General features: G+C 38.1%; 1 protein-coding gene across 1 annotated transcript; it reads right to left on the bottom strand.

Annotated features, from left to right (window-relative positions):
• Window positions 1-12,684: 12,684 nt before the first annotated feature.
• LOC113567015 (NADH dehydrogenase [ubiquinone] 1 alpha subcomplex subunit 9, mitochondrial-like) lies at window positions 12,685-14,317 on the bottom strand. Its single transcript, XM_026994233.1, has 4 exons — window positions 14,200-14,317; window positions 13,660-14,101; window positions 13,238-13,603; window positions 12,685-13,184 (listed from the first exon to the last, which is right to left on the bottom strand). The coding sequence occupies exons 1-4, from the start codon at window positions 14,237-14,239 to the stop codon at window positions 12,791-12,793; spliced, it is 1,242 nt and encodes a 413-aa protein (XP_026850034.1). The 5' UTR covers window positions 14,240-14,317; the 3' UTR covers window positions 12,685-12,790.
• Window positions 14,318-16,476: the final 2,159 nt, after the last annotated feature.

Genomic DNA, 16,476 nt, shown 5'->3' on the forward strand with positions numbered 1-16,476 from the left:
TGCCACAGATTTTCGCCCTTTGTGGGGGCGGAAGTGGGCGGGGCAAAGTTTTGAAATATTTTTGGAGCAGTGACATATCACAGAAGTCTGGATCCAAAACATCGTTGCTCTAGCTCTTATAGTCTTTGAGCATTAGGCGCTGAAGGGGACGGACAGACGGACAGACGGACGGACGGACAGACAGACAGGGCTCAATCGACTCGGCTATTGATGCTGATCAAGAATATATATACTTTATAGGGTCGGAAACGATTCCTTCTGGACGTTACACACATCCACTTTTACCACAAATCTAATATACCCCAATACTCATTTTGAGTATCGGGTATAATTAGAGACAATGCCTTACGCATTTTTGTCACTGGCCTAAACGGCGGCATTGCTGAAATCCTATTTTCATTGAATCCCCCAGATTTACCGAATGCCTTAGCAAAGGTACAGGAATTGCAATCTAATAACATTCGGGCCCAATTTGCCTACCAATTCAGCGGTCCCAGAAATTCAGGGAATAATAATTTCAATACCTTAAGATTCAACCAACGACAACCTAGGACTAACAGTTCACCATTCGACCAAAAAAGGGATTTGCAGAGGAATAACATGTCTTGGGGACAACCCTATTTCTTGGGTAATAGACAACAAAATCAGGCCCCAGAACCAATGGAGGTAGACGAATCTATACAAATCCGGAACCGACAGAACAGCAATCAATTCAGGGGAAATAATAACAATAGAAATTATCGGGAGAATACTAACGGTTATTATAGGAGAAATAATAACAATTATAGCCAAGCCCAGCATTTTAGGGCAAACGTAGTACCGAATAATCAGTCTAACGACAATCAAGCGCAGAAACGAAAGCCAAACGAAATGTCGGAACAACCGGCTAATAAAGCAATGAGGATAAATAACATTGAGGAGGATCATTTTTTAGATCAGCCCCCGAAGTAGGTCTGCCCTACCTAAAAAGAGTAGACAAAAAAATAAACAGAGAATTAAAAGTTTTGATAGATACGGGAGCAACTTCCTGTTATATAAAAAAAGGAATTTACGACAATAAAAAAGAATTACCAATTTATAAGAAAGTTGCTACAGTGAATGGGTTTTCAATAATTAAATATTTCCATAATATAACAATTTTCAACACAAAGCAAGTGTTTTATGAAATAGATGGAATGGAGGCAGATTTACTAATAGGATTTAACCTATTAAAGAAAATCGGAGCGGTTATTGATACAGGAAAGGGGACTTTAAGTTATAAAGACAATGAGGAGAAACTAATATATGACGAGGTCCTTTCTTTAAACAAATTAACCTTTATAGAAGGAAAAACCATCCTTCCGTTGAAGGAATATATAATAAAAAAATATTTCGAAGAAGAAAAAGAAATGAAAAGTGATTCAGTAAAGGTAGAAGGAAGTTTGTATAGCTTGGGATCAAAAAATCCTGAGCACGCCGACGAAGAATTATCCGTCAATAGTTTGGGATTCAAATATCCTGAACCCGCCGTCGTTGAGTTATCCGACATCCAAAGTTTTAATAGTTTGGGATTAAAATATCCTGAACCCGCCGTCGTTGAATTATCCGACATTAAAAGATCGAATAGTTTGGGATTAAAGAATCCTGAACACGCCGTCGTTGAATTATCCGACAATGAACAATTTAAAAGTTTGGGATGCAAAAATCCTGAACGCGCCGTCGTAGAAATATCCGACATTCAAAATTATGAAAATTCTGAATTGAAAAAAATGAAATTGTATAACACAATAACCTACAAAGAGGACAATTTAGAAAATCTCAGAGAGAAAATGGTATCTATCATCGAAGAAGACCATGCCAATATAAATTTACAGTTACCGTTCAGAACGGATATAAAAGGAGAGATTAACACTGAACACGATAGACCGGTATATGGCAAGCAGTATCCATACGCTTATTCGGTTAACGATTTCGTTAGTAACGAAATAAGTAAAATGTTAGATGAAGGTATAATCAGACCTAGTAAAAGCCCATATAATTCACCGGTAATAGTAGTACCAAAGAAGGGAGTAAATGAGGACGGAACTCCTAAGCATAGATTAGTAATAGACTTTAAGAAACTTAATGAAAACACCATACCGGATAGATACCCTATGCAAGATCCTTCAGTAATCCTTGCCAATTTAGGTAAAGCGAAATATTTCTCGGCCATTGATTTAGAGTCAGGTTTCTATCAGATTTTAATGAGGGAATCAGATATTGAAAAAACATCTTTTTCCATAAATAACGGCAAATATGAATTTCTAAGAATGCCTATGGGATTGACGAACGCTCCCAGAATTTTCCAAAGGGCAATGGACGATATACTTAGAGAACAAGTTGGGAAAACTTGTCACGTTTATATGGACGATATAATAATATTTTCAAAAACTATAGAACAACATTATAAAGATCTAATTCATATAATTCAGATATTGCAAAACGCTAACATGAAAATTTCACTAGAAAAGTCTAAATTCTTTCAATTGGAAACCAAATTTCTGGGATACTTTGTTTCCCAAAATATCATTAAAACAGATGCAGACAAAATCTCCACAATACAAAACTATCCAATTCCTAAAAATATCAGAGAGCTACGTAGCTTCCTAGGACTAACAGGGTATTACAGAAAATTTGTCCGAAATTATGCCACAATTGCCAAACCTTTAACAAAATATCTGAGCGGAGTAAATGGGAAAGTTTCACGAAGGGCATCCAAGAAAACATTAATACAGCTGGATGAACCAGCAATTGGAGCATTTAATAATTTAAAGGACAGTTTAATAGCACATATTGAATTAGTACAACCAGATTACAATAAAAAATTCACATTAACCACAGATGCATCGGACATAGCAATAGGTGCAGTTTTGTCGCAAGATGGGAATCCCATAACATTTATTTCTAAAACTTTAAGTAAAACCGAGCAATTATATGCTACTAATAAAAAAGAATTATTAGCTATTGTATGGGCATTAAAAAATTTGCGAAATTATTTATACGGAGTGAGTGGAATTGAAATACATACAGATCACCAACCTTTGTCCTTTGCAATGTCGCAAAAAAATCCAAATGTTGAAATGAAACGTTGGTATTACTTCATAGAAAGTTTCACACCAAAAATCATTTATAAGCCAGGCTCAACTAACGTAGTAGCGGACGCGTTATCTCGGATTAAAATAAATCATATGACAGATAGTGATGTCGACCAGACAGAATCAGAATCAGACATAAATACTCAGCATTCAGCAGAGAGTAGTTTTGAAAACGTCATTCAAGAGACTAGTAAGCCTCTAAACCAATTTAAACAGCAGCTACTATTAGCGCAAGGGAGATTCACAGTTCATGAGTTAGTAAGAGTTTATGAAAATACCCGACATATTATTGAATTTGATACGGTTGACAATCTGCTAATCATTTTAAAAGAATTTATTCAGCCTCACTTAACCACAGGAATACACTGCACTTTAGAAGATTTATACCTTATCCAAAATAAGCTAAAGGAAAACTTTATAAATAAATTTCTCTTCACGAGAAAGTTCCTCCAAGATGTAGTAAATTCAGAAGATAAAGCTATAATTATAGAAGAAACACATTGCAGAGCCCATAGAGGACTAGACGAAAATTACAAACAAATAACTAAGCTGTATTATTGGCCAAACCTGCACAAAAAATTAAAAGAATATATAAAAAATTGTGAGATCTGTAACAAAAACAAATATCAGAGACACCCTGTAAAAATTCCAATTGGGGAAGCTCCCATTCCAGCAAAAGAAGGAGATCAATTACACTTAGACATATACTATGGCCAAAACCTAACATTCATAACTTGTATAGATTCTTATTCCAAATACTTGGTGGTCAAGGAAATTCAAAGTAAATTAAACATTGAAAATAAGGTAATGGAAATTTTACAACACTTTCCGTTAGCAACATCATTAATGACTGACAACGAACCAAGCTTTACTTCAGCACAATTTAGATCATTCATACAAAGAAGTAACTTAACTATTTATTATGCTGATCCCAGACACAGCACCTCAAATGGTCAGGTAGAAAGGGTACATTCCACACTAACAGAAATAGCGCGGTGCATCAAGGATGAACTAAATCTAACAGATTATTCAGAAATAATAATAAGGGCGGCACTGAAATATAACCTGACGATACATTCAACGACCAATCAAATGCCATATGACATATTGTATAACAAAATAGAACACAAACATAATCCAATATTACTTAAGGAAGCTCAGACCAAAATGCTTAAGCTACATAACAAAGATAGAAGAGAAAAAGATTATAAAATAGGAGAAGTAGTCTATGAAAAGAAATTCGGGGAAAGAAATAAACTTCAATCCCGATACAAAAAGCAGGTAGTTAAGGAAAATCGACCGAATAAAATTATAATCAACAATAGAAACAGAATTATACATAAAGATAACATCAAATATTAAATATTTTTTCCAGAAAATGTATGCGAATATACTAATACTGACTTTTGTTATATTGACGACTTCGGAAGTAATTGACTATACGCATAGTGACTATCTATTGCTCAAAGACGACAGAGACGTTTACACTTATGAAACATACGCTGAACTTTTCCATATTACTAATTTGAGTTTTTATAGAGAGATAATTGATAAAGAATCCAAATATGTCAACAAATCAATTAATTCTGACGATGAGTGGGAAATATCAATGGACTTAAATCTATTAAAATTAATGATTTCAGAATTAGTTCCAAAACGGAAAGAAAGGGGAATAAATGAATTAGGTACCATTTGGAAATGGATAGCAGGCAGCCCTGATCATGACGACTTTTTGAAAATACAAAATAAAGTAAATGAATTAACTGAAAATAATAATAAACAATTTGTAATAAATTCCAAATTTTTCAAAGAAATTGAATTGCTATCAAATTCATTAAAAAATGTCATCTTCAATGAAGAAACGATACTGAGAAAGCATCGTTTAAAATTAATAACTTTTGACCTACTAAATTTAGTTGATACCATAACCCTCTTAAAAGTAAACATTTTCAATACAAAAATTTTAAATAAAAACGAAATAGAGGACATTTATAAGCATGAAAAACATAATGTTGAACTGTCTGATCTGCTGGACATTGCAACGGTTAAAATAATTCGAAATGCAGATTTAATAATCATTTACATAAAATATCCTCAAATTAAAGATATTTGCAAGTTTTACCATGCAAGAGCCATCTCACAAAATGATGGAATGTTAGTAATAAGTGAAAAAGTTTGTGAATGTAAGGAGAAATACTATTTAATGAATAATTTTAAAAGTGAAACTTTTAACAATTACGCACAAATAAATTTAAAGAGTACCTGTTTCACCAATTTACTTAATGGCTTTAAAGACAACTGCACTAAAAAAAGGGAAAAAAACAAAGAAATAGACATCATTCAGGATGGTGCCATATTAGTTTCAGGCAAAAATATCGTAGACAATACTACTTTGTTAGGATCGTATCTCCTTATATTCAACAACACAATTGTAATAAATAATATAACCCACATAAATGATAAGGGTAAAATTCTAAAATATATATCGCATCATAGATATAGCGATTTTGAATTAGTTGATTATATACAATCGAATGATAAGCAATTTTCTTTTGATAATGTTAATATTTTAAATCCCCTTATAACATTAGGTAATACGGCCTTACCATTAACAAAATTATTTTTAATCATTTTGATATTGTTAATGTTATTTTACTTCGGCTATAAATTAACCAAATTTGTACTTATTAAATCAATAAGAATACCGTCAGAAGAAATAGTGGAAAGCAACATTCAAATACTGTCAGAAGAAATTAGAGCTCTATCAGAACTTCAAAATGTATCGGGACGAAACATTTAAGAATGGGGGGAGTTAACGTACCCAATTCCATTGAGCTCTTATACGAGTTGTAAACAATCTTTGGATTTCCAAAACGAAAACAATTTCAATCTTGGGCCTCCGCCTAATTGATTTCTAAGATGTACAATCTCAAGCGCCCCCGCCGCAATCCCAATCTTTGACACTCGCCTAAATGGAAAACCAATGTTTGCCCACACCCGGCTTCTCATAAACAATCTCACTCCCGGCTTTCTGCAGATCCTGCACTTTAGGCCTTTTACAGTTCTCTCTTTGGATGACGAAATCTAATACTCGGGATGGCGAAATCAATTGAAATGTTTATAGAAAAACGATTCCCGAAAGGGATCAACGATGCAAAGATCAGAACGTTCAAATCAGTCTTGATCCAGCAGCGACACCGCAAAGTCTAGCTAAATATTAAGATCGCGCAATCCCTTGGCCCGGAATTCCTTTGTGACCCTCTACTTAAATCTATATCAGTGAAGTTCGAAGTAAAATAAAAACTTTTTAAAAACACAATCCGCTACCGCAGTTGTTTAATTGGCGCCCAACGTGGGGCGACGTTGTATAAAAAACACCGAATGATAAAAGTGTTGCGTCGTGCCGAAACCCGAAGGACAATTAATTAATGGAATAAATCCTTCAAATTTAAAAACGCGGAGTGACTGTGTGATATAAGATAAAAAAAAGTGAGATAAAAAGGAAACAAACCGGAGCTTAGGGTGTGCAAAAATAAATACAAATACAAATACAAATACAAATACAAATACAAATAAAATGCAAAATACAAATAAAACAAAAAGCTAATCAAGGCAATTCGTAAATACAAAAAAAACCAAAGAAACCCAAAGTTTTTAAAAAACAAAACCAACAAAACCGACAAAACCAAAATACAAAGAAAGTGAAACGATCAGCGAAGCCAAAGAAGGAAGACCCCCAGAAGACCCAGTCAAACAAATTCAGTCAAAGAAATTTAAGAAGGAAGACCCGTTCGAAGACCTGTCAGACAAATCAAGAAGGAAGAACCGTTCGAAGATCTGCCAAACTAAGAAGGACGACCCCTACCGGATATTTCGTGAGCAAGAGTTGTATTAATAAATATATAAGTATAATTAGGTTATATAAGATTATAAAAACTAACATATAAGAAAAATTAAAAGTGGATCAACTAACTTTAGATTTTGAAAAACTAAAAATGATTAACTCTCAAGCAAGGGCCGATCTCACAGCAGATCTGGTTAAACAATTGATAGCACTTCAAATTTCACAAGTACAAGAGCAAATTGTACATTTAAAACAACAAATAGAAACTAAATCCGATCAGGTATCAGATTATCAGGCAGAAACAATAGACGAGACAATAAGAGATGACACCACATTAAAGGTAATAGAATCCCTACCAATTTTCAATGGTGGATTAAACCAATATGTAGGATGGAGGGAAGCTGCAGAAACTGCAGTGAAGTTATATAAGAAAGGAAGTAAGCAATATTATATTGCATTAACAATTTTGAGAAACAAAATAACAGGACCAGCACATGACGCACTGACCAACCACGGGACAGTTCTAAATTTTGATGCCATACTTTCACGGCTTGACTTTGTTTACAGTGACAAGAGACCTATTTACATAATAGAACAGGAGTTAAGCGTTCTCCGACAAGGGAACCTTTCAATTATAGATTTCTATAACGAGGTTAACAAGAAAATGACCTTGTTAATAAATAAGACAATAATGACTCACGGAAAGGACAGTGAAATCACCAAAGAATCAAATAAAAAAATTAGAGACAATGCCTTACGCATTTTTGTCACTGGCCTAAACGGCGGCATTGCTGAAATCCTATTTTCATTGAATCCCCCAGATTTACCGAATGCCTTAGCAAAGGTACAGGAATTGCAATCTAATAACATTCGGGCCCAATTTGCCTACCAATTCAGCGGTCCCAGAAATTCAGGGAATAATAATTTCAATACCTTAAGATTCAACCAACGACAACCTAGGACTAACAGTTCACCATTCGACCAAAAAAGGGATTTGCAGAGGAATAACATGTCTTGGGGACAACCCTATTTCTTGGGTAATAAACAAAATCAGGCCCCAGAACCAATGGAGGTAGACGAATCTATACAAATCCGGAACCGACAGAACAGCAATCAATTCAGGGGAAATAATAACAATAGAAATTATCGGGAGAATACTAACGGTTATTATAGGAGAAATAATAACAATTATAGCCAAGCCCAGCATTTTAGGGCAAACGTAGTACCGAATAATCAGTCTAACGACAATCAAGCGCAGAAACGAAAGCCAAACGAAATGTCGGAACAACCGGCTAATAAAGCAATGAGGATAAATAACATTGAGGAGGATCATTTTTTAGATCAGCCCCCGAAGTAGGTCTGCCCTACCTAAAAAGAGTAGACAAAAAAATAAACAGAGAATTAAAAGTTTTGATAGATACGGGAGCAACTTCCTGTTATATAAAAAAAGGAATTTACGACAATAAAAAAGAATTACCAATTTATAAGAAAGTTGCTACAGTGAATGGGTTTTCAATAATTAAATATTTCCATAATATAACAATTTTCAACACAAAGCAAGTGTTTTATGAAATAGATGGAATGGAGGCAGATTTACTAATAGGATTTAACCTATTAAAGAAAATCGGAGCGGTTATTGATACAGGAAAGGGGACTTTAAGTTATAAAGACAATGAGGAGAAACTAATATATGACGAGGTCCTTTCTTTAAACAAATTAACCTTTATAGAAGGAAAAACCATCCTTCCGTTGAAGGAATATATAATAAAAAAATATTTCGAAGAAGAAAAAGAAATGAAAAGTGATTCAGTAAAGGTAGAAGGAAGTTTGTATAGCTTGGGATCAAAAAATCCTGAGCACGCCGACGAAGAATTATCCGTCAATAGTTTGGGATTCAAATATCCTGAACCCGCCGTCGTTGAGTTATCCGACATCCAAAGTTTTAATAGTTTGGGATTAAAATATCCTGAACCCGCCGTCGTTGAATTATCCGACATTAAAAGTTCGAATAGTTTGGGATTAAAGAATCCTGAACACGCCGTCGTTGAATTATCCGACAATGAACAATTTAAAAGTTTGGGATGCAAAAATCCTGAACGCGCCGTCGTAGAAATATCCGACATTCAAAATTATGAAAATTCTGAATTGAAAAAAATGAAATTGTATAACACAATAACCTACAAAGAGGACAATTTAGAAAATCTCAGAGAGAAAATGGTATCTATCATCGAAGAAGACCATGCCAATATAAATTTACAGTTACCGTTCAGAACGGATATAAAAGGAGAGATTAACACTGAACACGATAGACCGGTATATGGCAAGCAGTATCCATACGCTTATTCGGTTAACGATTTCGTTAATAACGAAATAAGTAAAATGTTAGATGAAGGTATAATCAGACCTAGTAAAAGCCCATATAATTCACCGGTAATAGTAGTACCAAAGAAGGGAGTAAATGAGGACGGAACTCCTAAGCATAGATTAGTAATAAACGTTCCCCTGGTCCCATAGATCACGCCGTCGATGAGGAAGGCTCGATCCGCAAACCTCTCGTTCAGCTTCACCATCGAGGGCACGGTCAACAGACCCCAGGAGAAGTAATGAACGAATGTCACGATCAGGGCATGGCTCAGACGCGGCTTCCCAATACCCGATTGCGGTATCGCACCGATCAGGCGTTTCTTCCAATTGGATCGAAACATTGCCAACGAGTAGCGAGAAAAATGGCGTAGGGAAAACTTTACAGATCTAGTCGTAAATGCAATTTTCACGCCCACATTTGCTTGTGTGTTAACCCATAAATATGGCAGTGCTGGCGATTTAGACGGGCTAATAAATACGGGTTTGGGGCATATTTCCGTCTGAGAGAGAGAGAGAGAGAGTGCGGTTTTAAGCAAGTTCGTGGCTGAGAAATCTTTCGAATTCCACCCATTATAGTTATTCATAAAAGGTGAAATGAAATTATAACCTTTGCAAAGAAGGAAATGCCTGAATCACACACCAGAGAGTAAACAAATATATGTACATACAATAGCCCTCTTCTATACGGACCGGATATTATTGGGACAGGACAGAATGCTGACTCTGCTGCTGCAGATCGAATTCTGATGCCACACTCGATCAACTTGGGGATAGAAAACAAATATTTGACGGCCTAAAATGCTTGCAGTGCAAAATTTTTCATCTTTGAGCTGAATCATAGCACCCATACAACGGGTGAAATGCTGACTCGTTTGCTCACTTCCTGAGACGCTAGAGCACTATAGGAGAAAAAGAGACGGCTGTAGTGGCTCAATTTCCGTCATTTCGGCTGTGCAGTGTCCAACACTGTGCCTTCAACTTCCGTTATATTGCACTCGTTAAAAATACACCCAGAGAGGGGGCACATTCTGCGTGCATTACTCACCTGCAATGAGCTCTCCCGGCTGATCCTGCAGCAGAGCGGTCGGCGGGGGCGCTGGCGGCGGCTCAGCAGCAGCAGCAGCAGCAGCAACAGCAACAGCAACAGCAGAAATGACGCTGGGGGCAGTGCTGGGTGGCGCCGCCTCGGCAAAGAGCATCTTGATACGCAATTGAATCTTACCGACTCTCAGCTGCTGTTGCTGTTGCACTTGTTCGAACGGGGCACCGATCTCGAGGTGACGATATAAAGCATAAATTTTGGTTTTATGCTCGAAATTGCAACCGTTGACGTAGTTGGCGGCGTATTTACGCAACAGTGGCGCCGGCACGGAAAGACGTGTCTGGCCAAGTGGTGCTCTTCCTGCTGCTGCTGTACCGCTGCCGAGAGGATGATCGTAGGCGTGGTCGCTGACGTCACTGCCGGCAGCGACAATTTGAATAGAGGGACACTCGCGCAGATAGTCTAAAAATAAGGCAAGGCTCTTGCTCCGTACGCTGTACCGTAATTTATTGGTGGTGCATGTATTAGTATTGGTATGCTGCCGATGGGGATGATGCTGCCGCTGCTGTTGACTTGACCTTTGCTTCTGATTTCTGCGTTTTCCTGCGCAGAGCTTTTTGTCGCTGTTCCCGTCTCTGCCACTGCCCCTGATGTGGGCGGCGGTGCAGGCGTCACAGCTGATGATGCTGACGCTGCCTGCTGTTTCGGGCTTCTCACCCTCACCCTCACCCTTGCCAGAGCAAACGATTTTCGCTGTAATGCCCGATGGGTGGGAGTAGGACCAGCCCTTCGCCCAGATCGATTTGTCGGTTATGAAATGGTTGCAGCTCTTTTCGACTCCTAGATGCGCCAGCGGCGATCGGTGGGACTTCTGCTGTTTCTCAGCTAATGCTGCTGCACTTTTTTTCGGTTCCTGGCTTTTCACATACACATTCAGCGCATAGTCCGTTAGCATAATTATTTATGCACTTGCCATTTTAGTGCCCCGCACACACACACGCCGCACACTGGCAAACGCTGCACTCTCTCACTGACAAACACAAACAAAAATCAAGCCGCACGGTTAACTTAGCACTGAAAAATTTCCTTGCAACTATGTTTGCACACAATTGGACCGACCACTCGAATAAATTAATAATATAAATTATATTATACCAATAGCTCTCCTGCCATATATCTGCTATCGCGGACTTGTCGATAAAATATACGGTCTGACCGCCAGAAATATACCAAATTTAAAAAATATACCGTAAATATACTGACGAACTCAAGTTCTTTTGTACAAATTAGTCGTTTTTGATATTCCATCGAATATTATTAGCTAGATAGAACACTTAGCCATGCCCACATAATTTTATCCAATTAATGAAACTATTTTCTACTTTACTGGCTTAATGTTAATACTTGCCTTTATTGGATGTTGCGTAAAAACGGTTATAGCGAAAATGGGCAACAAAAAAAACGAAGAGGATAGCCGCTCATATTGCTCAATTTAGAGATTCCGTTGAATAATTCTGGCTACCTAAAACCCTTAGTTCTGCCCACATAATTTTAGGCCGTTTATGAATAAATTTTCTTCAAGATTGGTTAGTTTTTAATCTTTGCTTTTATTGTATTTTGGCTAAAACAAAACTTAAACAAAATAGGTTAGCAAAAAAAAAAACAGTCGCAGTGTTGCCGGTATTTGAAGACATGATGCGAGTATAGGCTTTTGTGTACCCTATTTCGTTAATTTCATATGAAGATTCTGTTTTCCAAACTGTTTTTTAAACGTAATTAAAAAACATTTTTTCTCAAATTGATACGTTTTAGACATATTGATGAATATGATTAGGGTCTTTTAAATATATCTCGATCCCGACACTCATTCTTGGTCTCTGTAGAAAGACAATGAGCTGCAAAATATCGTTGAAATAGGTTTAAAACAGAGACTACATTGTTTTTTGCATTAATTGGAGCCTGAAATGACAAACATTTTCTCAATTCTACAACATCCTTTTACCCAGGGTATGCAAATTGAATGTTGCCAGCAACATAAGACGTAAGAAAGCGTAAGTAAGTTGGGAATGTTGGGACATTGTTGAGCTGAAAAGGGACATTGTGGCGAGGAAAAAAACATCAAGGAAAATCCCAAAAAAGTCCCACCTAACTTGAGCGCCAAGTAGAAATTGTTTGAAAGTGAGTGAGTGAAAAGTATTTAAATTCAATATACACGATACACTTAAGTACGATTTGAGAGCGAAAATTCAAATCCGCCCTCCGTTTTAACCTGAAAGCGCGCAGAAATGTTGTTCAAAAACTAAAACTATTCAGAATAGGAGTACTTTTCGATTCCGATTCGCTTTAAATGTAGACTTCCTTTATTGACGCATCGCCTTAAACAAGTTTTAACTAAGAATTTCCAACCAACACACAGACCAACATCAATTAGGCAAACAAGCGCAGCTCCTCACGCGCCTCAATGGTCTTTGGTGGCTCTGGTGTTTCGAATTCGCCCAACTCGGCATCATAGTAGAGGGCAGCGCGATATGGACGCAGCTCCCAGGGCACCTGCTGCTCCATGGTGGTCAGCTGAACGCCCAGATCCTCCAGAGTGGGCACATCGGGCAGGACCTTGTCGGTGATCCCTTCGCGCTCAATGCGTTCCGGGTGAAGACCACCAATGGGCGCACCGGGGCAGATGAAGCTGGTGAGCTTGGCCTTCATCAGGAAGGTGGGGTCCCAGCGCATGTCGTAACGCTGATAGCCCCAGCGTTTCTGATCCTTGCGCATCAGGCGATGGAACCAATCAACCAGCTCGCTCAGTTGATACCTCTTGGGCCTGAAGAACACACAGATTACAGCGGTTCGCATTGAAGTACTTCGGATACCTACCCCACAGCCTGGTAGATGCGTCCAGCGGAATCCGGCTCCTTGGCAGCGTTAATGATGGCCTGAGCCACATCCGTCACGTACACGGGCTGCTTCACGGTGCGCTCTCCCTTGTGCCAGAGCGGCATCGAGCGGAACTGGCGTCGCCAGATGTGTGCATAGTAGCGCAAAAAGCGGTCCTCCGAGCCGTAGATGTCGGCTGGCCGAATGATTGTGGCATTGGGGAAGGCATCACGCACGCGGAGCTCTCCCTCGTATTTGCTCCTCAGCCACTCACTGCCGCCCTTAACGTACAGGGGCTTGGGATTGGCCTCCACGTTTAGAGACGAGAGGTGAATGAATCTCTCCACGCCAACCTCGCGGCAGATCCTTTAAGAGGGAAAAATTCATCATTGAAGGGTTTCAATTCTCCTTGCGACACCCACCTGGCGATCCGCTCAGCACCAGTAACATTGACATCCTTGAACTTGAAGTTCTTGGTCTCGAAGTCGCGGCCAACCAAGTTGATGACCACGTTCGAGTGCTTGACAGCATTGCGAATGGAAGCGGCATCCTCCAGATTGTAAAAGTGGAACAGCACCTGGCCCAGATCGCCGGTGACTTTCAGCCGGATAACCTCAGAGTCCTCACCGCGATAGGGCAGGATCATTTGCGTGCCGGACTTTCCCAGCTTGTTGCACACATAGCGACCCACAAAACCGGTGGCTCCAAAGACGGTGGCCACGATTCCGTTGAAGCTGCTGCGTCCGCCCGTGCCGCGCTTCATGGCAGCCGGATTGATGGTCTTCAGGGGGCGTGGAGCATCCTCAGCGGCGGCGGCATAGCCCCGCAGGCAGAGCACGCCCACGACACCACTGCCATGGTGTTCTACAATCGGGAATAAACAACTTTAGCAAAAGGAACTGCACTCCACCATTACATAATTTTCGCCAGACACTTTTCTACTGGCTAGCCGTTTCACTTACTGGCCACCTGCATGTTCCGGGTTAGTACTATGGCGGCCATATTGCACCGCACTTTACCAAACTAGAGCAAGTAATTCCCAATTTCCTAGTTTTAAGGCAGATTTTTATTGTTAAATTTTTTCTTGACAAGTACGGCCTGCAGTGTGACCGCGGATTTATAAATATACGGTCCGACCCCCCAGAAATGTACCGAAATATACCGTCTCATTTAAAAGATATACCGTAAATATACTGACGAACTCTAGTTCTTTTGTACACAGTCCTCGTTTTTGATATTCCGTCGAATATTACTAGCTAGATAGACCTCTCAGTCTTGCCCACACAATTGTATCCTATTAATGAATTAATTTCCTACTTGACTGCTTTGATTTAAATACTTGCTTTTATTGGATTTTGTCTAAAAAATTGATCAATTTTGATATTCCGCTGAAAAATGCTGGCTTGACCCTCAGAAATATACTAAGCAGAGAAAATCCCAAAAAAAGACCCACCAAACTTGAGCGCCAAATAGAAATTGTTTGAAAGTGACTGAGCAAAAAGGATTAAATGCAATCCATTGGAATAAATGATGCACGGAAGCACGATTTGAGATAGCGAAAATTAAAAAAATTCGAATATTCCTTGAAAACAGCTTAATGGTAAAAGGACAGTCACACGTGATGGTGTCGGAGGTGACACGAGTCCAGAGGAACCATTGGAAGGATGGTCCTAACCATTTGAGTATTGCTCTCTATCTCTCTCTCTCGATGCTTGATTCCCCGATTCTCAATTAAGCGCATTCCACGCTCACACCAATTGGTGCCACACCCAAAGTGTGTGGGAAGCGAGTGAGTATAAGGAGCAAAAGGATCGCCTCGGGGATTTAATCTGAAGAAATAATTATAGTCAACGCCATTTCGCTTTGGCGCGCAGCTCTACGAAGAGCGCCGTCTGTTGATGGTAACATGAACTAACTTATCGATAAGTTAATTGTATGACCGTTCGCTGTGAATGTCACAAATTTGGCGCACATTTTCAAATTAAAATCTCATCAAATTCCACCAATGGCCTTGGCATGGTTTATGTGTTTATCAACACAACTTTAATTACATTACTCTTGTACAGCTTAGTGTCAACAATTCGTAAATTACTCTGCAGCTTACGTCTTAATTTATGAATATTTCTTGCATCACCGGTGGTGCCAGGCGTGTCCCACTTTTCCAACTAAAGCCAAAAGTCAACCCCGTTGACTTTTATCTCCAGTACGTGCTGAAATTGCAATTACCATGCCAACATTGGTTCGTCTCGGAGAGAATTCTAAGACCAATGAATAGTATATGCCCTTTTGCCAACTTCTCCTGCAGAGCAGCTGGCAGTTGCCTTTGAACTATATTTCTGCAAACATCAAACGGATTCTGGTTGAAAATATTTTAATCTTAAACACATGAGTTCATGTGGAATGGAATTTATATATTTTGGCAATATTTGAATTTGCATATAAATCGCTTTGATTATATATGCTGGTACATTGTTGAAATGGCACTCATACAATATTTAATCATATAAGACCATTTCCAAAAATTCACGATAATAATTCGAAACAGAAATGATATATACTAAATAGTATATATCTTGGTTAGTTTCACTATATTATCTTTATTAAGATCAATTTGAAAACAAATATCTCCTATTAAACACTACTTTGAGTATAATGACAACATATAATAATATTATATACAATACTGTACCAAATATTGTATACAATACCGATGGACATCAACTGTCCATCATGTATAGGTTTTCTGCCACGCTTTCCGCAAATCGGGTATTTTTGCTTTAGAGTGCCTCTTAACAATAGTTTCTTTTCGTATTTTAATAAAAAATACAATACTATCACTTCAAAATTATTCATATATATTAAGAAATATATATATATTCATATAAAATACACAGACATTGCCGGCTAAGTATATTCCCCATATCATATGAAATAAATTAATAATTTTTCATTATAAAATTTTCATATGAAATATACCATGCACGAGACTACCACTCCCTATATAGGTTTTCTGCCACGCTTTCCGCAAATCGGGTATTTTTACTTGAGAGTGCCTCTTAACAATAGTTTCTTTTCGTATTTTAATAAAAAATACAATACTATCACTTCAAAATTATTCATATATACTAAGAAATATATATATATTCATATAAAATACACAGACATTGCCGGCTAAGTATATTCCCCATATCATATGAAATAAATTAATAATTTTTCATTATAAAATTTTCATATGAAAT

The sequence above is a fragment of the Drosophila persimilis genome, unplaced genomic scaffold, assembly GCF_003286085.1.
Source record: "Drosophila persimilis strain 14011-0111.01,24,50 unplaced genomic scaffold, DperRS2 tig00001520-arrow-arrow-pilon, whole genome shotgun sequence".
Classification (NCBI taxonomy): domain Eukaryota; kingdom Metazoa; phylum Arthropoda; class Insecta; order Diptera; family Drosophilidae; genus Drosophila; species Drosophila persimilis.

Excerpts from the sequence above, each read along its gene's own strand:
- LOC113567015 (XM_026994233.1), bottom strand. The coding sequence starts at position 14,239 with ATGGCCGCCATAGTACTAACCCGGAACATGCAGGTGGCCA. Across the intron at positions 13,604-13,659 it reads GGTGCTGAGCGGATCGCCAG|GATCTGCCGCGAGGTTGGCG; the intron begins GTGGGTGTCGCA and ends TCCCTCTTAAAG. Across the intron at positions 13,185-13,237 it reads CGCATCTACCAGGCTGTGGG|GCCCAAGAGGTATCAACTGA; the intron begins GTAGGTATCCGA and ends TGTGTTCTTCAG.